The 25,192-nt window shown below is 36.8% G+C and overlaps 1 protein-coding gene across 1 annotated transcript in view; it reads left to right on the top strand.

Moving 5' to 3' along the window:
* RNLS (renalase, FAD dependent amine oxidase) overlaps positions 1-25,192 on the top strand; it is a 270,444-nt gene that overhangs the window by 220,009 nt on the left and 25,243 nt on the right. Inside the window, exon 6 of the mRNA XM_082674316.1 lies at positions 23,262-23,437. Within this exon, the coding sequence (XP_082530442.1) occupies positions 23,262-23,437 (176 nt within the window). The remainder of the gene's footprint in view (positions 1-23,261; positions 23,438-25,192) is intronic.

Raw genomic sequence — 25,192 nt, 5'->3', positions numbered from 1 at the left:
AACATCTTAAATTTGGAGTCAGACTGGCCAGGAGTCAAACTTCCTATATTGAACTCAGTTCTACCACTTACTAGCTGTGTGACCTTGGATAAATTACTTAAACTCTCTGTTTACTGGTCAATAAAATGAGGAAAATAATACCAACTCTAAAGGGTCGAAGATGAAATGATTTAAACATATAAAGAGCTTCACATAGCACTTAGCAAATAATGTCAGTATCTATGGTGCCTAATATTATAATTAATAATTCCAGTCTTTAATTCAGATATTATATTCTCCAAAGCAAAAGGCATAAATATAAAAGCCTGACTTAAGTGAATGCAACCCTACATTACCAGGACAGATAGGAGTCAGGGTGGCTTAAATAAATAAAATGTATAAGTAACCCTCAAAATGATCGGTCAGAATTTTAGCATCCTTCCTTGTTCACCATCTAGAAGAGTGTTAATGAGCAGTACAATCACTAATAGGCAGCAATCTGAGGAGATTAATACAATCTGCAACTCTAGAAATGTGATGGCCAATGACCATAATTACATAGCTTTAAATATCTCATTAAAGAAAACAATCCGACTCATCCAAAAAGAAAACAAGTGAACAAACTTTTGCATCACATGGAATTTATATGTTCAAGGATTGTATTGTTAGGATCCTTGAGTAACAAACACTAATATAATGCATAATGCCTTTAAAGGCTCTTTTACAAAAGATGCAGAAATATTATTCCGTATAACTGTTTGTTACATCAACTCTTTATAAAAGATAGGAGCATAATATGAAATTCTGTAAATAATTGGGATGGGCCTGGGGCCATAAATCCAGTCACCTTGCCTTCACTTAGGGGAGTACATGATTATTCCAACTAAGCCATAGCCATGTAATTGACCACACAAAATATCTGCTTTTGGATTTGAAACATTGTGCAATTATTTGTCCTTAAAGTTGCAGAAAATGCAATCCAGATAGGTAACACTTTATAAGTTGAACAAAAAAGGACTAGGGAGAAGAAAAAGAGACAAGGGGGAGAAAAGGAAAGGAAAAGACCTGGGATGATGAAAAACTGTCAGGTTTCCAGTTCAAGCTATTTCTTTAAAATATCAACTCCAGAAACAGAGCTTTCAGATAAGACAGCAATCATCATCTTAAAATAACAAGCAGTAACCAGTTACAAAATTCATAATATTGGTTTTTTTGTGTTATAGACATAGTCATTTGTAATTCAATTATGTAACTGACGCTGTCCATATGAATCTGTTAAGGCAATTTAATAAACAGCAGTCAAATGCTAATTACAAATATCGATCTCACTATTACAGTGATGCCACAGAATGTTACATGATTGTAATATCAAATCTTTTTCCTTGCTCTCTCAGAAAGGAAAAAATATATGTGTGTGTGTGTGTATATGTATATATATATACACATATATATGTATGTCTGTAATGTATAAATGTACTTACATAAAACATATGTACATATGTATACATAAAAATGAATATCATATGTTGTCATTTAAAGTAATAGGCACAAATTATAAAATAGATTACTCTTATTTCACGTAATATTTGCCACTTTTAAAAATCGGTTTTCTTTAGAAAATGAGATAACTCAGTCCATTTTGTAAGAAGAACATTTGCACATAAAGTAAAAACAAACAGATCCCTTCAGCCTCTGGTTTCCCTATCAAGCTATCCTCAATGGGAAAGATTTACATCCACGATAACACTTGTCCTCCCACTTGCCAAGCAAGTGAACTCAGTCTGAAAATCAATGCCAGAGACAGAGGGAAAGTGGAAAAGCAGCTAAATATGTAACATCAAAAATAAACCTTTAAAATATCCTAAGGAGTATATTACTGGGAAAAATATATATCTTATGGAAGTTTTCTTCAGAAAAACTGAATTCACAATATTTTATTTATATGTTTTCCATTCTCAGTTTATTCGGTCAAATAATTATTTACAAATATGTATTGGATGCTTCTGTGTGCTGGGCACTCTGCTTGGAAATGAGGATTCCATAGTTTCTGCCCTCATGAAACATAACGTTTATGAAGTCTGCTCAAATGAGAAATTCTGAAGGAAATTAATACATGAGGCTCTGTTGGACTAGCGACTTGGAGTCAAGTATGAGTCCTCATAAATATAAACAGACGCATTGAGTATAGAGAGCAACAGCTCACATGTATGATCAAAACTGGGGAGAGTCATGCTGCCTCATGACGATATTATGATCTTTTAAAAGGATGCTTTAGACCTGGGACCTTTTGTCAACATGAATCTAATAATCTTCTTTCTTCAGGTGAAGAAATGAAAAATGGGGACTATGGAACATTTAAATCCATGAAAAAATCAGAAACTTTAGCATAGCCTATTATTTACCTTTCTCCTGGGGCTGCTAAAAAGTTTAATAAATACAGATAAGTTGTGAAATGTCCAAGAAGCAGTGAGCAAAAGGATAAAGAAAGTCTAGAGCCTACAGCTGCCTGGCATTTCTGTAATTATAAACAATTCCAAACTGCAGATGTGTAGAGCATCCACACTAAGAAGTGAGTCTTGAACATTACATCTGCAAGTCTCTTCTTGTGCCAACATTCCACCTTTGTGTTCTGCCTGCCCTGCCCTCTGAGCGTGGTATTTTCACTTGTGGTATTGGCCTAAACGTGTGGCTGTCAGGCTGAGATTTACAAAAGATCTTCAGGTTGTCCAAGAGTTCCTCCAGAACACAAGAGCCAGATGTGTTGGTGACTGAGTGTAGTTTGGATCCACTATTAGGGGGAGAAGAGGGGAATGAGAATCAGATGACTGTTTATGATGAATAAATGTATGGATCTGAAATGTACAGGGTAGAGATGAGAACAACAGAAAAACTGAGAGGCTGCCATCATTGCTGCCAATTTAGAAAGGCAATAGCAAGGGAAAACCCTCTGTTGGCTTTGTAAGGAGGTGAGGAAAGCCAGTCTACCTCAAGGAGGGAAAAATCAGCAGAGGTGCACAGGTAGGAACTGCCACAGTCCCTCTGACCTCTTCACTAACAAAAGTCAAGTAACTTGGTATGTAGCTATCGTGTAATGAAGGCACTGCTGTATTAAATGTAATGACGTCTAATTTTTGCTATTTGTAATTATGATTCCTTTAAGTGATGGCTCTTCTGTCTGCCAAGCACCTAGGAGAGATTAGATGCCCGTTTGAGAGTGAGAATAAGGAGAGCTAAATTGTCTTGCTTAACTGAGGAAAAAATTTCAGACACTCTGAGACTAAGGGGAGGGCGAGGAGCAGAGAAGGGAAAGAGGAAAGAGAATACTACATAGAGTAGTAGAGACTCTGGCTTGACCTGAGGGATTGCTATGTAGACTTGTAACTTGTTTGCTATATAATTTACTTTGTGACCCTCCTCCCACAAGTCCCTACCACCTCAGTATAGTTCTGGATTGAGCAATTGTTTTAAATCGATGGGTGCTTTTTATTGGAGAGTTATTTTGTAAATCAACATAGTCCAGACACTTTTTGGAGTATCTAGGGTGAAATTATTAGGAACTTTATGGTTTCTTCACATTAGTTCTTGTGCAGAGATTTGGAGTCTGCTGTCTCTATGGAGAAACCTCACATCTGTTTGAGAACCTTATTTTGAATGCAGACAGAACTCCTCACCAGCTGGACCTCAAGTAAAGCAAGCTCAACTTACTGTTTCCATAATACCTGCAACCAGGTCAATCTGTTGAGGGAGCTGGAAATTGGGAAAATGCTCTCTCTATGGGACTGAACGTTTTGAAGTATCTTGAAGTTAAGTCCTTACTGCAGCCTGAAGTGAAGCTGTCAACACCCTGGGTTTTAAGCCAGGGCTCAAAATGATGTGCTCTGCTCTGCTTCCCAGACAAGGGCCTGGTTTTCATCATTCTGGAGGCATCTCAGAACCTCTGCAGATTGAGAATAGTCTTGTAAAACTGTGTAACTCTCAGACAGCTTGTGAGCCTCAGGTCCTGGGAGACAGTAAAGACTTGTTGAACTAGATGAGAGCTTGACAAGTCTTCATTCTGGTCCATTTTTATCTGGGACCACAACAACACTATACCAAAGAGATGGAAACTTTCCTTTGCCTAGAGCTCCCTCAGAAAAGATTTCACCATTTTTCTCACTGTCAAGAATTCTTCCTCAGATCAATCTGAATGTCTCATGGGCTAAAGAGTTGATATGCCCTGTTTGCAGAGCTGCTGCTTTCTCCAGATTAGCAGCTCTCTCCTTTAGCAGGAATACATGCCGCTATCACACATGCTATCCATGAATTGATCCCTCTTATCTCCATCAAGATTGAAAATATAAGAGATAGACTCTAACATCGTGGCATAACAGGAGTGTGTATTCGGTGCTCAGGAAATATTTGCTGAGCCAGTCGTCCTTTATGCAGCTCTGAGATGCCCTTCCCTTGTTCCGAAATAACATTGAGAATTAACACTTCAGCACTGGTCACCCACTTAGCAGGCAAGGAAAAGTAATGGTAGTCAGCAAGTTGTTCACCCCTAAGACAACCTAGGTATCTGTTACTACTGCCCTCTAAATCATATAAAATGAATGAGCTCTCCAGTTGCCAAACCTGCAAGCTGTTGAAAAAACACATGTGGGCTATTGGCGATTAGAAAGATCAGAAGCCTCTTTTGGAGACCCTGTCCCATGCCTATTACGTGGGGAATACTTGACTACATAGTATCAGAGGTGTTGCCAGTAAGACCTGGAAGTTTTATCAAGCTGTCTTCCCAAAGAGATCCAAGTATTCTTGGTAACAAGTTTACCGTGGTCTCTAGGGAATATGCATCTGCTTTGAATGATGCCCTGTAACACAGACCTTGATTTCTAAGGTTACACTTCAAAGGATCCCACCATTCTTTTTGTGAAAGATTTTTTTAAATACTTGGTTGAAGAACAACTGTGCTCCAGCTGAGATATTTAACTTAGAAAATATGTGAGAAGCTCTGCAAATGTGCCATTTCTCTTCCATGGTTTAGCAGTTATCTCTTTTTTGTATCTCAATGGAATTAAAATGATATCTTGCATAGGAACCCTGCCACAAATGATGAGTTCATATTAACCCAAGCTTGGTAAGTGGTGAATTCCTTATTGTATAATTCATGATTTGGCTTTTATTATCATGGATGGTCAAAAGTAACCAGTGTTATCAAGTATGGTTCTGTTCCATGGTTCCATGGACTTTGCAATCACACAAACCTAGTTTCAAATTATAACTCTATACTTAGAATTAGGTTGAACTATATTATATTGCTGTCTTTGTAATTTAAAATATTCAAATACCAGCATTTTCATGTGATTCAACCTAATAGCTCTGTAACCATGAGTTAAGTTTCTCAGTCTCTCTGAGCTTCACTTATCTGTACTGTAAGGTTAACAGTGTCTCCCAGAAATGTAATAAGGGTTGAATAGTATATCCAAAACTCCTAGCCCCATGCCTAGCACACCGGAGGCACATAGTAAATTCTGTCTTTACAGTTGTTGTCACATAAATTATTTTATGGTTTCAGTCTATCAGCTATATAAACTTTTTTCATTTTGAGAAAGAAAAAAGGGAAGGATAATGCCAATAGTGCAAGTTTAGTTAAATTATATTATCTTCTGTTAAAAATAAAAACACTTACACGTTAGGGCAGTTAAACAATATCTCATTTCCCGAATAAGGTGTTAAACTCAGAGAACATTAAATTAAATGTGGTTCTTCTTTCTTTTTATGGAATCTCAAATCCCTTTTTGAATAATTCCCCCAAAATTTACACTCCAGCATATCCGAGAGGAGTTAGATACTATGAAGTAAGTTGTCAGCAAATCAAAGCTGAGACTAATTCAAGAGCAGGTTTCAAAGTGTGACTGCAGAATCTCACCACAGGAAATCGCTTCATTGTGCTTCATAAATACTTTATATCACTTAGCATTTTTAACTCTGTCCAGAATCACCAATCCATCATTTTGCCCAGATGTGACATTACTGAATCAATTTAGCCTAAAGAGTCGTTTGGTTTTATTACCAATGACTTTCTTGTTATTAAGTGAGCTGAGAAGGCTTTGATATGCCCTTTAAGATCGTATGTGGACCCTGCTATTTTTAATAATCATTGCCCCTACAGACTTCATATATGTGCTCATTTAGATAATGAGAAGCATCTACATGTACTGCACAGGACCTTGAATTCCCTGCATAATATGAATGAATATTAAACATCGGAATCTGAAAAGAATCTATTGAAATTCCATTAATATTTATAACTGCTCTGTGGGACTAGGGGAATTCTTCAGTATAAAATATTCCAAATTCATGTTTGTAAGAATGAAGCATCCTTGAATTTAAAATATAGTTTTCCTCACTGAAATAGATTTCTATTATACATATACCTAGTGAATTCTTTGTTGTTGATATTCTATATCCCTATTTAAAAGAGTCAGGAAAGGCATTTTAGAACCTTGGGCTCATTTGAACCTAATCCACTCTTTTTTATTAAACATAAAATGCCTGTTTGTTCCCTTTTCCACTATCTATATTCATAATATTGGTTTCTTAGGAGTAGCTCACAATATTATAAAGGATATTGTTAAAAGAATTGTAGTCCCTTTGATTTAAGAACTTTGGCCAAAATACCCAGATTCAATTTTTTTTTCCTGTCAAAATATAACAGGAAGGATAATTTCACTGGTCTTATTAGTAAAGGAGATAAGAATGTCTACAGTAAACCAGTAAATTTCCTCTATCAAAAGCACCAGAAATATTTTGACACATCATAAATAAAAACTTCATCTGATTAGTCTCAGTCTTTCAAATTCAACATTTTATAATGTCAAGGCAAAACTTTCTCTTTAACGCACCAAAAGAACTAGAGCAAAGTATTGATATTAGGCCAAATCCTCCAACCCAGAGATATATTTCTTCTGGTCATGGTATCCCTTTGAGCAGTTAAAAGTCTAAAGCTGAACCCAATTACGCAACTACAGTGATAAAGTGATATCCTTAGAGCAGACCAGTATGCTTGCCCAGTTTCAGGAAAAGAGTCCAATCATAATACCACTCAACACACAAAATTTCATATAGGGCATGATGCTGAGTAGGCCAGAATAACGATGTATAATAAGGGATGACTGCTTATTGCTGGTGAGTGTTGGGAAAGTGGCACATTTTAGTTGACTGTCATCATAGAAAACCAGGGCTTTCTTACACACTGTGGAAGAACTCCAGCGAGGTCTGGAACACCAAGTGCGAGTCAGGACAAATCCCCTGCTCTGGGGACCTGGGTAGGCCCAATTAGAGGACTATTGAAACTCTTCCATCTTGCCTTTTGGCAGTGCCAATAAAAGCTGCAACAGGCTGAAAATTTCCTTGTGTCTCATGATAAATAGATGTTTTCCTAAAACTTGGGAGGTCTTAGCCAAAGAAAAAACTTCTCCCAAACAGATCCTGAAATATAAGCAGTCCCACTAAATGTGGCCCCATTCGCTAAATGGGTAGAATCTATGGAATTTTTAAAGGAATTACTGCAAGGAACTTGGAGGAAAGATTATTCCAGCCCTGGAAAGCAAGTAGAATTCAGAATATGATTGCCAGAGTTATTTTATTCCTTTTTTTAAAATATATATATAATCAAACTTAACATGTGGAGCGCTGGCTCTTGATTGCCTGCCTTGGAAATTCAGCACTTGTTCTCTGTTTCTAAAAATGGAGCTACCAGTCTCCTAGCTCCTTGAGCCCCAAATCAGGAATCATCCTTGCTTTTTTTTTCTCTTTCATTGAACTCACTTCTCTTCATCACTGCTGTCACAACCCAAGCACCATCTTATTTTAACTAGTCTCTCCATACTTGCCCCTTTCCAGTTCATTTGTCACATCGCCAGAATGATCTTCTTCAAACACATCTGTTTATGCCATTCGCTTTCCCACTTAAAGCCCTTTATTGCTTTCCCTTTGATTATAGGATTAAATCTCAGATCCTTATCATGACCTACAAGATCCTGAATGATCTCATACAGGGGCCACAAACTTCTTCTATAAAGGCTAGCTAGTCAGTACTTTAGACTCTGTGAGCCGTACGGTCTCCTGTTGCAGCTTCTTAGCTCTGCTGGTGTCACACAAGATATAAACATTATATAAAGGAATGGGTGTGACCATCTTCCAGAAGAGCTTTATTTCCCAACACACGTGGAGGCCAGATTAGTTTGCCAGCCCCTGGTCTAGCACATGCCTATTTCACTAGCTCCTTCCTCCCTTCCATACTTGGCTCTCCAGTCACACCTCTCATTCCTGCCATGGTTTTTCCCACTCAAGACCATGGTCCATTTTGTTCTCTCTGCCTAGACTGTCTCAGTTTAAATGTTACTTCCACAGAGGCCATTCCTGAATTCCTAATTTAATTAGGTTTTCCTATTATACTCTTCTTTAACACCTTATATTTTAATTTTCAGTAACTACACACTGATTTGTGTAGTCATTTGTTTAATGTCTCTTTCACCTTCATATTGTAAGGTCCATGAGTGGAGAGACTGAATTTGCTTTGCTCCTCTTTGTATCTCCAGCACATGGCACAGTGCTTCACATATAGTAATTTCTCAATTAAATGTGTGTTAAATGAATAATGAGTTAATGAGATCTAATCAAAACATGACAGAGGAAAACAAAAGATAACAATTTGGGCTCAGATCTAAAATATGAAATGCTTTAAGTCCATTGATCTCCAAGGTATATCATTTTTAAAGTTCTACACCTGAAATAAGGGATGTGTAATTCATAGGCATACCTCAGAATCTTGGTACTACAAAGGCATTTGTGGTTGACACATTGTGGCTTTTACGCAAAGTCGCATGCAGGTTGGGCATCTCTACTTCATCTTGTAGATCTGCTAACTGAAGCATGAGCCCCTAAAGTCAGCATGAAAGTAAGAAAGAAATGGAAGGCACATAATAGCTCTTAATAGCCTTGGACTAGATGGAACACACTTCACTTCCCCTCATGTCCACTGACCAAGACTAGTTATATGGCTCCAGCTTAACTGCCACATAGACTAGGAACTGTCAGGGAGCACATGGACTATTTAGTGAGAGTGAACTATCTCTGCCAGAGAGTGTAAAAAATAGTTCAAATATATTTCCTAATATTAAACAAAATTGGCTATATGAAGGTACTATAAACCACACATATTGGTATACTATAGTTGATATATTTTACCAAATTAAAAAAGCTTTTCTTAAATTTTAATTTACCTCATTTATGTTAATATTCTCACTTGTTAGTAATCTTTAGGGTCTTACTCTCATGTCTCCCCCAGACACTTTTCTACAAAGACTTTTAATGTGTAATAGAGGAAAATGCTCATTTTGTAATAATTTCATTTTATGACCATGGTTTTTCTATATAATCTATAAGTTTTGGTCATTTTAAAAGAATTCTATGGTACATTTCCTCTCAAAAGTAAAATATTATAGTCCAAAACTTGACTGTAAGGGAATGATCCTTATAAGAAAAGAAATATCTATATGTTCTCTTTGCTCCCCAAATTGTCTGTCTCCACAAGTTATTCATCAGTCATACACTTGAATATTTATTGCATTTCACCTATGGGCCAGACATTGTTCTAGGTGTTCAGGTGAATAAGACAGCTCTTCTACTGCTTACCTTTGCCAGGGAATACTTAAACATATTCCAGCATAATGATAAAAAGTTAGAATTTCTTATCAGCAAAATTTCAACAGTGTTTAATCTGATATTCTCTTGTGTCCTTGTTATTTTAGTTCTGCAAATGTTTGTGGAATTGAAGTATCGATATCTCTGTAGGACACTGTCTTTTCCTTTGGTCAGTATTCCTAGTCAGGTCTTTAGTAATCCTTGAGTTACACTTACAGGGATATAAAAATATACCTTGTTTTAAAGGGACAGTAATAAGCTCTGAGGCCGTATCTGCTCCATTGAAGAAGGTAGAAACAATTCTCTAGTTTGAAATCAGTGTCCTGGGTCTGTCCTCCTTATTTATACGGGCATACCTTGTTTTACTGCACTTCACTTTATTGTGCTTAGCAGATATTTTACTTTTTACGAATTGAAGGTTTGTGACAACCCTGTGTCAAGCAAGTCTATCGGTGCCATCTTTTCCAATAGCATTTGCTCACTCTGTGTCTTTGTGACACATTTTGGTACTTCTCATAATTTTTCAAACTTTTTCATAATTATTATAATTGTTATGGTGATCTGTGATCAGTGATCTTTGATGGTACTACTGTAATTGCTTTGGTGTGCCACAAACTGTGCTCATATGATGGTGAACTTAATCCATAAATGTTGTGTGTGTTCTGACTGCTCCACCCAACGGCCATTCCCCCATCCCTCTCCCTCTCACCAGGCCTCCCTATTCCCTGAAATATAACAATATTGAAATTAGGCCAATTAATAAACCTACAGTGACCTCTAAGTGTTCAACTGAAAGGAAGAGTCACACATCTCTCACTTTAAATCAAAATCTGAAACTGATTAAGCTTAGTGAGGAAGGCATGTCAAAAGCCAGGAGAGGCCAAAAAGTAGGCCTCTTGCACCAAACAGTCAGCCAAGTTGTGAATGCAAAGGAAAAGTTCTGGAAGGAAATGAAAAGTGCTACTTCAGTGAATACAAATGATAAGAAAGTGAAATAGCCTTGCTTCTGATATGAGAAAGTTTTAGTGGTCTGGATAGAAGTACAAACCAGCCACAACATTCTCGTATGCCAAAGCCTAATCGAGAGCAAGACCCTAACTCTTTTCAATTCTATGGAGGCTGAGAAGTGAGGAAGCTGCAGAAGAAAAGTTTGAAGCTAGCAGAAGTTGTTGATTCACGAAGTTTAAGGAAGGAAGCCATCTCCATAACATAAATGTGCAAGGTGAAGCAGCAGGTGCTGATGCAGAAGCTGTAGCAAGTTATCCAGAAGATCTAGCTGAGACAATGAATGAAGGTGGCTACACTAACCAACAGATTTTCAATGTAGGTGAAACTGCTTTGTATTGGAAGAAGATGCCAGCTAGGACTTTCATAGCAAGAGAGGAGAAGTCAATACCTGGCTTCAAAATTTCAAATGACAGGCAGACTCTTGTTAGGGGCTAATCCAGATGGTGACTTGAAGGTGAAGCCAATGCTCATTTACCATTCTGAAAATCCGAGGGCCCTGAGAATTATGCTAAATCTATTCTTCCTGTGCTCTATAAATGGAACAATGAAGCCTGGATGACAGCACATCTGTTGACAACATGGTTTACTGAATATTTTAAGCTCACTATTGAGACCTACAGCTCAGAAAAAAAAAATTCCTTTCAAAATATTACTGCTCATTGACAATGAATATGGTCACCCAAGAGCTCTGATGGAGCTGTACAATGAGATTAATGTTGTTTTCATGACTGCTAACACAACATCCATTCTGCAGCCCATGGATCAAGAAGTAATTTTGACTTTTGAGTTTTATTATTTAAGAAATACATTTTGTAAGACTACAGCTGCCATAGATAGTGATTCCTCCAATGGATCTATGCAAAGTAAATTGAAAACCTTCTGGAAAGGATTTGCCATTCTAGATGCCATTAAGAACATTCGTAATTCACGGAAAGAGGTCAAAATATCAACATCAACAGGAATTTGGAAGAAGTTGATTCCAACCATAGTGGATGTTTTTGAGGGTTTCAATACTTCAGTGGAGGAAATAATTGCAAATGTGGTAGAAATAGCAAAAGAACTAGAATTAGAAGTGGTGGCCGTAGATTTGACTAAATTGCTGCAATCTAATGATAAAACTTAGAGGAGTTGCTTCTTATGGATGAGCAAAGAAAGTAGTTCCTTGAGATGGAATCTACTCCTGGTGAAGATGCTGTGAAGACTGCTGAAATGACAACAAAGGATTTAGAATAGTACATAAACGTAGTTGATAAAGCAGCAGCAGGGTTTGAGAGTATTAACTTCAATTTGGAAAGACGTTCTACTGTGGGTAAAATGTTATCAAACAGCAGTGCATGCTGCAGAGAAAATCGTTCATGAAAAGAAGAGTCAATTGATGTGGCAAACTTCACTGTTGTCTTATTTTAAGAAACTGCCGCAGCCACCCCAGCCTTCAGCCATCACCCTGATCAGCCAGCAGCCTTCAGCATTGAGGCCAAGCCCTCCACCAGCAAAAAAATTACAACTTGCTAAAGACTTAGATGATGGTTAACATTTTTTTAGTAATATGGTATTTTTTTAAATTGAGATATGTACATATTTTTAGACATAATGCTATTGTGCACTTAATACCATGGTATAGAGTAAACATAACTTTTATATGCACTGGGAAAACAAAAAATTTATGTGACTCACTTTACTATGATCTTCACTTTATTGTGGTGGTCTGGAACCAAACCCACAATATCTCTGAGTGATGCTTGTATAGCTTGCCTAAAGGTACTCCTCTGGAGAGATCTGTCTCACAAAACCAGATCTGCTTCCTCCAAATAAAGGCAAGAGCCTAAGGAATGATGGAGAGGGATGGATGCAAACATGAATTCTTGACCAAGTGGAAATCTTCCCTGACACAGAACCTCCTGAGACACTCTGCCACAGGGATTCTGTTGATCTGCAAGGATTTTTCTTTGCCATGGAATCTGGAAATCTTGCCTCCTTGGTTTTCCATAATGGAAGTCTTTAAGAAATTGCTTTCTCTGAAAAGGTCAGAATTATTTGAACAAAAAAAAACAAAACTGGAATTTCCAATTTAGTAGTTAAATGTGATTGGAATAATCAAGAAGTCTCATGGGGGAAAATGTTATCTAAGACCCTCCATAATGTAGAAATACTTGTGAGTCTTGAGCTCTGATTTCCAAAATGTGTATCTGGGTTTGGGGGGAAAACATGAGTCTGCCCCACAGCCTTGAGTCACCCTCCTCTTCCCTCTTGCTATATCAGTGTATACATATTTGCTTGTATGTGTGCTAATTATGTCTCAAATTACAAATAAGAAAATGTATTTCTCCTCTATTACAATATATTTGTACGTAGGAAGCAAAGAGAACTTTTTTATAGCCTGAATTTAGAACAGCTTATGTCAGGAGTTTGAAAAATAACAAAGAATGAAAAGAAAAACCAGAACAATGTTGTTCAACCTTTTTAAACTCCATACCCATAATCTTTATTAAGACAGGCACTGTGCTAAGTGCTTTTATGTTTGTTTGTTTGTTTTTTACATTTTATCTTTACAACAACTCTCTGAGGTAAATATTATTATCCCTGTTTTTATAAGTGGAGAAACTAAAGCTTAGAGAAATTAAATAAAACGATGACTTCAGCCTGAGCTTTGTTTATCTCTGAATCATACTTTTTTGATCAAAGTAAAAATCTCTATGCTGGAGAGACTAATAAAAGCTCCCCATGGAGACTTCTCTCTTGCCCCAGCACCTACCCTAGGACACAACGAGGTTGACTGATACCTGGAAACTAGATTCTTTCTCATATTCTTCTTTAACCTATACTTTCTGTCATTTGTATATTTAAATTAACAGTGGCTTTTAAAATTCATTTCTAAAGATGAGATAATAACACCAAATGTGTTATTTGAAATTTTACATGTTCCGCTCACCCCCTTCCCAGATTTGGGTGAGCCAAATTCTCAGTGCCTTCCTCTACCACCAGCCCAACATTGAGAATCCTGGGAATGAAAGAACCTTGGAAATCCAGTTCTTCTACCATCACTCACATGACAAATGCTATTCATACGCATGACACACTTCATGAGGATAGCTCAAGTTATCAGGAATCTCAAGAGGCCTAGCGTTCTCACACTCAAGATCACATATATCAAAATACACGTAAGCAAAAGTAATGTTATTTTCAGAATAAACTTGATTCCAACTTAATATATCTTTAAAAAGAAAAATATTCTCAATCCTGGATATGTTAATTTAACTACTGTTAGTTACACATGATTTTCCACAGAGCTGTAACATTTGTGAATTTTTATCTGTTTCAGTGTGTGAATTGAGTATCTGTGGTATGTCAAGAACTGTTCTAGGTAGTAGCAGAGCTGAATCCAGACCAAGGAATTCTTAAACAATGTAGTGTGTTTTCTTACCATACTACAAAATAGCTCACTGGATTTAAACTCAAAAATGGGATGGAAATTAAAGCCCTAAAATCTAGGGCAAACTCAAGGCTTAGAAAGCTCAGATGAAGAGAAGTATCTTCATCACATTGGTCCTATGGATTCTTAGTTTTAGTCTCTTCTTTGAGGACCAGGAATTTCTGCCCTAGTGACAGCACGGAGTGGTTAGAGAAAGGATGAGCTTTACTTCTCAAATTGTCACCACTACCTGGACCTCCATTTTATAGTCACAGAAAATTAAAGCTGAAAGGGATCTGAAGATAATAAACTTTCATAACCCCTTACTTCACATATGAAGAAACTGAGGCCCAGAAGAAGGTTGTTTTTTTGCTTTGGGTTTTTTTTTTTTCATAATTATTGGTCAAGTTTTCTAAAGAAACTGCTAAAATCTAATCTTTATATATTGGAGATATAAAGTAAGATTAAGGGCAGACAGGAGGAGAAAAGAAGAAAGAAAGGAAACACATTTGTAGGAACAAGCATACACGTGTTAGACTTAGTACTAGATCTTCACACATTTAACTTAGTTTAGGTTACAAATGACATAAAACCCAATTTGGTTCGCTTATCCCCTCCCCCCCAAAATAGGAGGGGGTGGAATTTATTGGTATTGTTCCTGAAAAATCCAGGAGTAAAGCTCCAGACATGTCTGGATTAATTCCGTCAACATCATGAAGACTTAGTTTCCGTCTATTTCTTGACTCTATCTTCTGCTGGATTGGGTTCATTCATAGTAGCAAGCATTTCAGTGCCAAGTCTTACAAAAAAACCACCTGTTTCCCCAAAAGCTCAACACTAGTCCAGGAATTGAATCTCACTGACTTGACTGGCCTGCCTTGAGTTATGTACCCATTGCTAAATTAATCACTTAGGAATGGATTAATTGATCAGTTTAACTTCCGTCACCTTTATCTGGGCTGAAAGTGGGGGAGGGTTGATCTTATAAAACAAAAATTTAGCTACTGTTGCCACAGAAGAGCCATGCCCCTCTAATCAGTAGAATTATCCCCAGTAGCTCATCCCAGCCCCTGTTCCCACCCTCCTGACCCCAACCCAAAGCCTCAGGCATTCAGTCCTCGTAGGTATTGAGGAAATAGGCAACATGTTTATTATTCAAGTAGTTTGGATTACTGGTGAATGTTATTTACTTTCTCAGCTGGCTGGAGAAGGCAAACATACTCTTCTGTGAACAGTTTTCCATTGTTTGCTGGAAGATTATTTCCTGAATTTGTATACATTTGTTTATACTGGAGCTATAGGGAAACATCTGAAACTGGAAGTATGAACTTTTGGGGAATTCTCATTTTATTTTCAATTCATCGTGTGGGGTTTTACACACTTGTTTATATTTAACTAAATGCCTATCAGAATGGTTACCTTATACAGAATTGTTTAGAGGATGTCTGTGTGTCTTTTTAAACATAAGAAATCCAAACATATGTAGCCTGGGATAACAAGGATTACAAACATACATGTGTATCAGTTTTAAAACTTTCCTTCTTAGCCTCTATTTAAAATGGCAAATGCATACATCCCTAGATATATTAGTAGCCACAGGCCTAGAATAAACAAGTCAAGGACCAAAAGAAGAGAAGAAACTAATAAGTATATTAGTTTTTTTTTAAGCTAGTATTTCCAACTCAGTGATGGAGAAGTCCCTCCTGCAGATAAAGTTGGAGGTAATGAAGTTGCTCAGGACATGAGTAGGGCTCTTGTAAGTGAATTTTGGCTTCTGTAACTTATATACAAGAAATAGGTTTGAGATGGTTATTAAAAAGCAAATAAAACCTGCAGGTGGTCCCTCTGAATAGTGAGGCCTAGTTCCTGATTCAGGGCCAGCAGCAGCAGACACACAGAACAGCAGACACGCTGCCAGGGAGGTAGAATGCCAAATGGCAGACTGTTAGATGCTTGTTTGGGTTGGAAGGGGAAAGAGAGACAACAGGAGCACGTATCTCTCCATCTCTATCTCCTTTTCCCCTCCCCACTCTTTTTCCTTCCCTTTCCCTCTGCTATGCTTTCATCATCAAGAGTGAGTGACTTTTTTTTGCTGGACTTACTAATGCGACTGACTTACTCTCCATTACATTTGCTGCTGGGCTCCGGAGCCATATGAAGGAGTTAAATTACAATAAGAGCTCTCCTGGCTAGAGGGCAAGTCTAGTTAAGCCAGTTCCACATTGGGAGGGAGAGGGAAACTTACCACCAATACCACTGCCAGGAGGAAGGAGAGCTGACCACCCACCCTTTCAAACTGTGTGGCTCTCAACGCCTGGTCCCTTTTCTCTCTTCCCAGGAATCTGTTTCCTGAACTTAATTTGCACGCACTGTCAAGACCATACCAGTTAGAGATAATGGCTCTCTAACTGTTTTGCCTAGGTGCCATTTCCCCCACTAAGATGTAAGCTTCTGAAAGGCCCTAACCAAGTTTCTCTTGGTACCAAACTGCACTAAACACCCACATGCTCATTTGATTGAATCAGTAATTAAAGAAACATTTTTACGCATTTTTTGATCCTCTTGGTCTGCAGCTATAGTGTCTGCCACTCCTTAAGTTTCTTTAATCCTCTACTTCCCTGTCAGAAATGGAATCTAGAGCTGGTTTCAGGGGAACCCAACTTCTGCCCCTTGATAGATATGGCTAAAAACAAAGTTTAACAGATGGAAAATGTCTCTGAAGTATTTGCATGTAAATAAGGATGTCTCAGTAAGTTTGAGCTTGCTATATGAGTGTAGAGTGTAGATTCCTCATATAATTTTGGAAAAAGGTAGGCAGAAATGGTGACAAATTTGGGTCAGAAGTGGGAAGGGAATATTCTTGTTTAAAACTGTCCACATATCCAGTTTTCTAAGACAGTGTAAAAATGCATTCTTCCTCCATTGCTTTGTTAAGTTTGTTGTCCTATACTAAATACTTACTATATTTTTAGGACTTTTTTCCAGAGAGATGTATTCTGATTCATTGACTATTACTGTCAGCCAGTACTAGGCTGATTTGACTGCCGTGTCTTTATAATGCATTTAAATATATGGCAAAATAAGTCTCCATTCACTGATCTTTTTTTTTTTAATTTTTAATATTCTCATTGCCTTATTTTTCCTTTAGAATCAATTTTTTTTTTTTTTTTTTTTTTTTTCGGTATGCGGACCTCTCACTGTTGTGGCCTCTCCCGTTGCGGAGCACAGCCTCCGGACGCGCAGGCTCAGTGGCCATGGCTCACAGGCCCAGCTGCTCCACGGCATGTGGGATCTTCCCGGACCGGGGCATGAACCCGCGTCCCCTGCATCAGCAGGCGGACTCTCAACCACTGTGCCACCAGGGAAGCCCTAGAATCGATTTTTAAATTCCAAAAAACTTGTAGAGTGAATTAAGAATTACTTTTTTTCTTACTAGTTATTGTTGGTATATAGGGAAATCAACTTAATATCAAATTTTTAAAATTAATTTGATGGATTTTATGTTGGCTTATTATTATTTTAAATCATGATTTTCCTTCTTTCTATTAATTATAAATTTTATTTTTTATCTTAGTACATTAACCAGAGCAATGTTAAATATCATTGGTATTACTAAGCATCTTTGGTTTATGCTGATTTTACTGTGAAAAATCTATATTATTTCATAGTAAAGTATGATATAGACCAACCGCTTAAGGAAGATATTCTGTCTCATTTTGAGAAAGTCACTTTTTTTCATGTTGTATCTTTTTTCCATGAATTGATATTAATTGTTAATGGATGCCTTTTAAATACATGTTGAGATTAGCATGTTTCTTTTCATTGTACCTATTAATATGAAAGAACATACCTATTAACATTAATAGAAGAATGATCTATAGTTTGGTGTGTGTTTATATGTGTAAATGTGATGTGTGTGTCTGTAATCAACATTATACTAGCTTGACAATTTTAAACAAATCACAAGTAAAACACTTAAGACCTGGAGTCTTTTTTTGTTTTAAATATTTATTGACTGTGTTTTCAATTTCTTTTATGTATTTTAGTTTATACTGATTTCTTTTATATTGAGTTAATTTTGGTAACTTTTTTTTCCAAGAAAAATTAGCCTGTTTCTTTTAGATTTAAAACTTTATTCACATGGACACGTACACTTCTTTGGCTTTAAAGAACTTATCTGTATCTGCTATATCCTATCTGGCAGAGGGAGACAGTGGGGATGCTTGCCTATCTTTAAGTGGTGTGGAAAAAAACAAAAAAGAAATAAAATGTCTCCCCTGAAATGCCAAACCACATATCCACCTTCAGGCAGATTTGGTGCCAGAATTCATTCTTCTATTATGTTCTAAAAATCCAGTTAAAGTAGTCATATGCAGTATCACCTCCAAGGTATCTGGCAGAAATGAAAGTAACTCTCCAAAGGAATAACCTTTAAACTCAGGCCTCAAAGAATTTCTGAGACAAAGTTCCTAGGAACTTTAGGCTCACCATAGGAACATGGCTTACAATAGAAAAAAAAAAAAACCACGTAAGACACAAGGAAACACACCATCATGAGCAACAACGATTGATTGCACCTATTAATATGAAAAAATGTACTTATTAATATATATCTATTAATATTAATAGAAGAATGTTAATAGATTGGTGTGTATTTCTAGGTCTACAAAAACACTCAAACTCCTAAAGATTGCAGATTTTTAAATAACTAAAGATAATATAGTATATTGGTTGTGTTTAAAGAATTAAAAGAGAGTACTGACAATGTGACTAGGGAGAAAGAAGCTATCAAAACTGATCACGCAGATTTGAAAAACAGAATTTTTTAAAATGAAAAACAAAATAAATTTGAAATTAAAAGGACAAATTAAACATCAGAATAAACACATATATAGGGAGAATGGTGAACCGAAAGATAAATCAGAAGAAATTACATGGAATCTAGCATAGAGAGGGAAAACATTATAAAAAGATCAAGACACATGAAGATAGAATGAGAATATCTATCATATTTCTAAGTAGAGTACTGTATCTACCAGACAGGGAGAATGGAGAGAACTAATGGCTGAACAATTTCCAAAATTAATGACAAAAATGAGTCTTCAGGTTCAGAAAACACAATGAAGTTAAAGAAAGTAAGCAAAAAGAAACTTAAAACCTCAAAATATTCAAGTAAAACTGCAGAACACCAAAGGCAAAAAGAAAACAATATAAGCATCGAGATATGAAAGAATTACCTGCAATCAAATTGAGTTGACTTCTTGACCCCCACCCAAAACTGTAGACTAAAAAAAAAGAATGCAGTGCCCATTTCATACCCATTAGGATAGCTATTTAAAAAAATAAAATACCAAGTGTTGGCAAGGGTGTGGAGAAATTAGCACCTTTATACATTGCTGGTAGGAATGAAAAAATGATGCAACTGCTGCGGGAAATGATATGGTGATTGATCAACAATTTAAACATAGAATTACTGTATGATCCAGCAATCTCACTTCTGAGTATATACCCGAAAGAAGTGAAAGCAGAGACTTGAACAGATAATGGTACACCCATGTTCATAGCAGCATTACTCACAATATCCAAAAGGTGAATGCATTGACAAAATGTGGTATATACACACAATGCAATATTATGTGGCCTTAAAAAAGAAGGAAACTCTGACCCCTGTTACAACATGGATGAACCTTGGAGAGAAGTGAAATAAGCCCATTACAAAAGGACAAATATTGTATGATTCCACTTATATGAGGTACCTAGAGTGGTCAAATTAATAGGGACAGAAATAGAATGGTGGTTGACAGGAGCTGGGGCAAGTGGGGAGTGAGGGATTACTTTCTAATGCCTATAGAGTTTCAATTTGGGAAGATTTTAAAAGTTCTAGTGATGGATGGTGGTGATGGTTGCAGAACAATGTGAATGTACTTAATGCCAGAGAACTGTACGCTTAAAATAGGTTTAAAAGGTACATTTTATATTATATATATTTTACCATAATAAAAAAAGCTGCTGTGCCTCTACCCAGGAGTAGTCTGCCACTCTTCCTGGGGTGTTAATATAAGAATCAGTCTTAATACTTTCAGAGAAGTCAACTCTGTCATCCCTTTCTAAAGCTGTTCTTACCACAGCACAGAGGTCAAAACAAAAATATTATCTAGGGGTGCCTTATGTTTGTATAGCACTTTATATTTGAAGAAGGCTTTTATGTATCCAAACCCATTTAATCTCCAAACCCATTTAATCCCGTGACAGCCTTATAAGGTAAGTAGTATTACACCCCTCTAATTGATGGAAGACAGTGGAGCCTAAGAGATTAAGTTGTCCAAGACCACTGGGCTATTAAGGATGCAAAGGTTCAAATAACTTATCTTCTGACTGAAGCCATTGATCTCCCAACATACAGAAATAGTTGTCAACTTACTATGAACTTTACATTTAAAATGCCAAAAGCAAAGTGCTATGCTTGTTAAACTGAATGAAGAAAAGAAAAAGAAAGATAACATCATTACGTTCTCAGGAACCAAGGAATAATGATTACACTGAGTTTACGCTCTGAATCCTATTAACATATTTGTGGCTTTTTATATAGTGCTCTAGTTCCAAGCCTTGGTCACGTTTAAACTCCAGTTGGCTATTTGTATTTTTGCACTTTAGCTTCTGAAAATACCCTTTAATTTTGGGGTTGAGGGTCTTTCCCTTAAAACTCATTGTCTTAGGTTGCAGCTGTTCAAATTTTAATTGAAATTCTCAAAAATTTTTGTCTGATTCCAATAAAAACAAGTAGCCAGGTTGTTCTCTCATTGTTATGCAAGAACTGTTTCATTTTTGGTCTTAAATTTCCTTTTTTATTGCTCTCCTTGGAGTGGATGGCTAATGTAAATGGGAGAAACCTGGCAACGCACCATCACTACCCTTAGCAATTATAGGAGCTCCCCGCTAGAACAAATGGCTGGGTCAGCGCAACCTCACGCACACAGCTGAGTTTGTTTCCCTTTGAAGACTGCCATAGATAAGTCAACTCAGAACCCCAACTCTCCTGCTTCCGAATGCTGACCCAGTAGCTTTCTCTGTCTCTGGGAAGGTTGGAAACCTCATGGAAGAGGGGTGACCTTTTTGCCACCCCTTTCGTGAACAAGCCTCCCTGAATGTATTAACTGACAACATAGATAACACTCCCTGAGGCAGCATGCAGTAGGTTTCTCACAGTGGTGGTATTCAGTGAAAGATTCGAGATTTTGCACTCCCGTGTGGTACCAGTAAAGGAGACACTGGCAAGTTAAACACTGAAGGTTCAAAGAGAGGGTCCTCTCTTTGCCCTTTCAAGTTGTTCCAGCTACTGTGAGGTGAAAACTGGACAATCTTCTTACCATTGCATTTACAGCACAGATTCTGAAGTCAGATCTCCCACTTCATATATATTAAAATGTTTGAGAACACGCCACTTTAAAGTGCTCACAGCATTTTCTCTCAGAAGAGAGACCCAAATTCTTTTACAGTATTTTGCTGTAAAATTCATAAGCCAGAGCGCAACAGGAAAATGAAGTACTTTAACAAAAAATTAACTCACACCTATCATTTGGACAACACCAGGAGAACTTTTCCCTTGGGTATATCTGATATATTGCTTTTATTCTCATAGCTTACATTTTTTAAGCACCTCCTCTGTGCCAGAAACTGTGCTAAGCACTTCACACACATTATGTCGTTTAATCCAGACCACAGAACCGTGTGGTAGATGCTAACTTATTCTCATTCTACATACATACACACAAAGTAAAGAGGTTGAGTGGACACAGAGCAAGTAAGTGGCTTGTTCTGTGTAAAATTACTTTTTCTGTGTAAAGATGTACAAACCTATCTCAAAGAGATTGTTGCCTTTTATAACAACCCCGAAAAGAACTTCATAATCCCAATTTAAAGAATTTTCAGAATCAGTCTTCCCAACCCCTGTCAGTAGCTTATAGATTTTAGTATTTTCTTCTTTCAGCAGGGGGGAGCACCAACTTTCATATTATAATTTCATGCGTTTCATATCTATTTTGTTTTCCCTCAACTTTTCTCTTCTGCATGATTTAAACAAAAAATAATAACAGGAAATCTTGGTTAACATTCCTTCCAAGGTTGTATTCTCTAATGCCTCAGTCACTTTGCTTTCAATGTCAAACTTTATTCAATTTTCTATATTCTACTAAAGAGTGAAAGATATGAAGCACTTGTTATTTTTCATTGTGAAAATATAGCCAAAAAAATTCAATGGCAAACAAAAAAGGAAAGTATCTCCATGTTATGAATGAAGCAGACTTTTTTTTTTAATGCTGCTTAAAAGATGAAGAACATTATGAGGTCAAGCTTGTTTTGAGAAAGGTGTTTTTTTAGGTATTTTATTCTGGCATTTATATAATTTCAACAAGATATTTTTGCAATCCATTTAACATAAAATTAAGAAGATGAACATCTACTTCGTTCTCAGAATTTAAAGCGAATATAGGCTATGTATAAGAAATGGTTCCTGGGCTTCCCTGGTGGCGCAGTGGTTGAGAATCTGCCTGCTAATGCAGGGAACATGGGTTCGAGCCCTAGTCTGGGAGGATCCCACATGCCGCGGAGCAACTAGGCCCGTGAGCCACAACTACTGAGCCTGCGCATCTGGAGCCTGTGCTCCGCAACAAGAGAGGCCGCGATAGTGAGAGGCCAGCGCACCGCGATGAAGAGTGGCCCCCGCTTGCCACAACTACAGAAAGCCCTCGCACAGAAATGAAGACCCAACACAACAAAAATAAATTAATTAATTAATAAACTCCTACCCCTAACATAAAAAAAAAAAAGAAATGATTCCTGCCCTGATAAGCTTATGATTTAGTGGTTGAGAGAGATAAACATACCAATAAATTTAATTATACCCAAGGCAGTACATATTAGGTCATTTTACCTTCCTTCAGGTTCTTTAACAAGACCTGAAAGTGTGTTCTCTAAAACGCATCTTGAATCTGTCCTCCACATCAGTGAAGCCTGATTCTGAATTTCAGAAGTAGCCTAATTTTATGCTTCAAAGATGAGAATCTGTTTTCCCTTCATTTATTGTCTGATTATTGTGATCAACTCTTAAATCCGGATTGAAATGCTGAGAGACACTAACATGTTACCCACTTTAAGGTGTATCTTTATGTTCCTCTTACACTAGAGTCATCGGAAATCGGGCCTTCCCTTGTGATTCACACCACTGTCTCGTTTGGAGTTACATACTTGGAACACAGCACTGAAGATGTGCAGGAGTTAATCTTCCAGCAGCTGGAAAATATTTTGCCTGGTTTGCCTCAGCCAGTTGCTACCAAATGCCAGAAATGGAGACATTCACAGGTAATCAGAGAATCCAGTGGTATGTGCAGTTTTCTCAATCAGACCTGACTTTACTTTTTCTCATCCTTTGACACTCGCTAATAAAAGAAATTAACATGATCTTGGGAGCAAATATGTGTTTGCCTAATAAAGAAGTTTACATGCAGGTTTTATTATCCCGTTATTTCTCAATAAGAGATACATATAATTTTCCCCGATGTTATGTTCAAATTCTAGCATCTCAAGACTTATATACCCTGAAGATCTGGGGTTTCCTATGCAGGCAAGGCAGGTTATATATCAAAATGCAGCTGTTTCTCTGGGGTTTTTCTAAATCAGTACTGTGGTTATATAGAAACCACTATAACCTCCCAAATTTTTGCAATATGTCGAATTAACCTTGTAAGTGTATTTTGCTACCACAATTTTCATTTTTATTAAGTTCCCACTTTGGTTTTGACTGCTGCCAGTAGAGCTGTTTGGGGGAGAAAGATGAATACCTGCAACAGCTAGTTGAGCTGTTTTTTAAGGGTTAGATAAACCTGCTGATCGCTCTCCTAGTTCAAACTTAAAATCTCTTTACACTAAGTAAATGTTGACTTTTTTGAAAATCTCTGCATACTCCAGCAGAAGTTTGTGAGTATTCATAGAAAAAGTCTTTTGATCTGTAAACTCAGTTGTGAAGTCATCTGGGGACAATGGAGCAAAGGACAGAAGGAGAAAAGAAGCGGTGACTTGTCTATTTTTTCCTAAGATTTCTGAGCACATTGATTACCTGACTTACCAGCACTATTGATTACCAAAGCTGTGAAGCCTTTAGAAAAAGTGGTTGTGAGAAATTGCAGCAGATTTTGTTTATTTTAAAGGACTTTCCAAAATCAGAGGAAATGGTAAATTACTTCCTAAAATATTGCAGCAGGTCTATGTGTTTACCCATATCTTCTCAAGTTAAATTATACACTGAACCTTCTGGGAAAATATTTACTTAAACACATCATGGTCACTTTAAAAGACTTTACTTTTTCCTTTTAAAACAATTTTTAAAATCTCAATAGCTAATGTCTTTAAGTGATATTTAACTTAATCTTAAGTTGGCCTGAAAAAGAATACAAAGAAATAATCTTGTTGATATAATTTGAAGGTAGATATATTACACAGCAAGTCACTTCGCAATTTATATACATTCTTTTAGAAGAAATGATAGTTTCTGAGTTTCTTCTTGTGACTTCCTCAAAATAATTTAATAAACTGAAAAGATGGGTTAAAATCTACTTATTTCCTAAAATTTAATGTGTTAGTAGAAATAGATTTGACTTGCCCACAAAATGACTTAGTCAAAGTTGTGCAATATCACAAAATTTAATAAAAAAAATCTTTGAACACAAAGTACATCCAAACTCTAACAATGATTTTTATTACAATTTGGATGTTCTCCCTTGAAATTATCCCAGTACATTTAAAGTCATGAAATCTACATTGGCTGCAAAGCCTGAAAGGGAATAAGATGTCATTCAAATTTAGAGGTTTGTATTTTCCACTATTCATAGTACCTTGACCAACATTCTACAGAACATAACGTCATTATAGCAGAGATCTTACCTACATTGTTCAATAGAGAGAGTGAGAGAGAGAGATCTCCCATATCACCTTAGGAGAAAGGCTAATTAGTGACAGGTCCAGAGACTTAATAACATTTAGCTAGTTAGTGTTCAGTTATTATTCCTAAGAGAACGCTTCTCCAATGTTTTTAAAAGGTTCATCTTAACCCTTGAAATT

Source organism: Grampus griseus (genome assembly GCF_964374135.1).
Source record: "Grampus griseus genome assembly, chromosome: 16".
Classification (NCBI taxonomy): domain Eukaryota; kingdom Metazoa; phylum Chordata; class Mammalia; order Artiodactyla; family Delphinidae; genus Grampus; species Grampus griseus.
The sequence above is the reverse complement of the archived record's forward strand: the minus strand, read 5'-3'. Positions and strand labels throughout refer to the sequence as shown.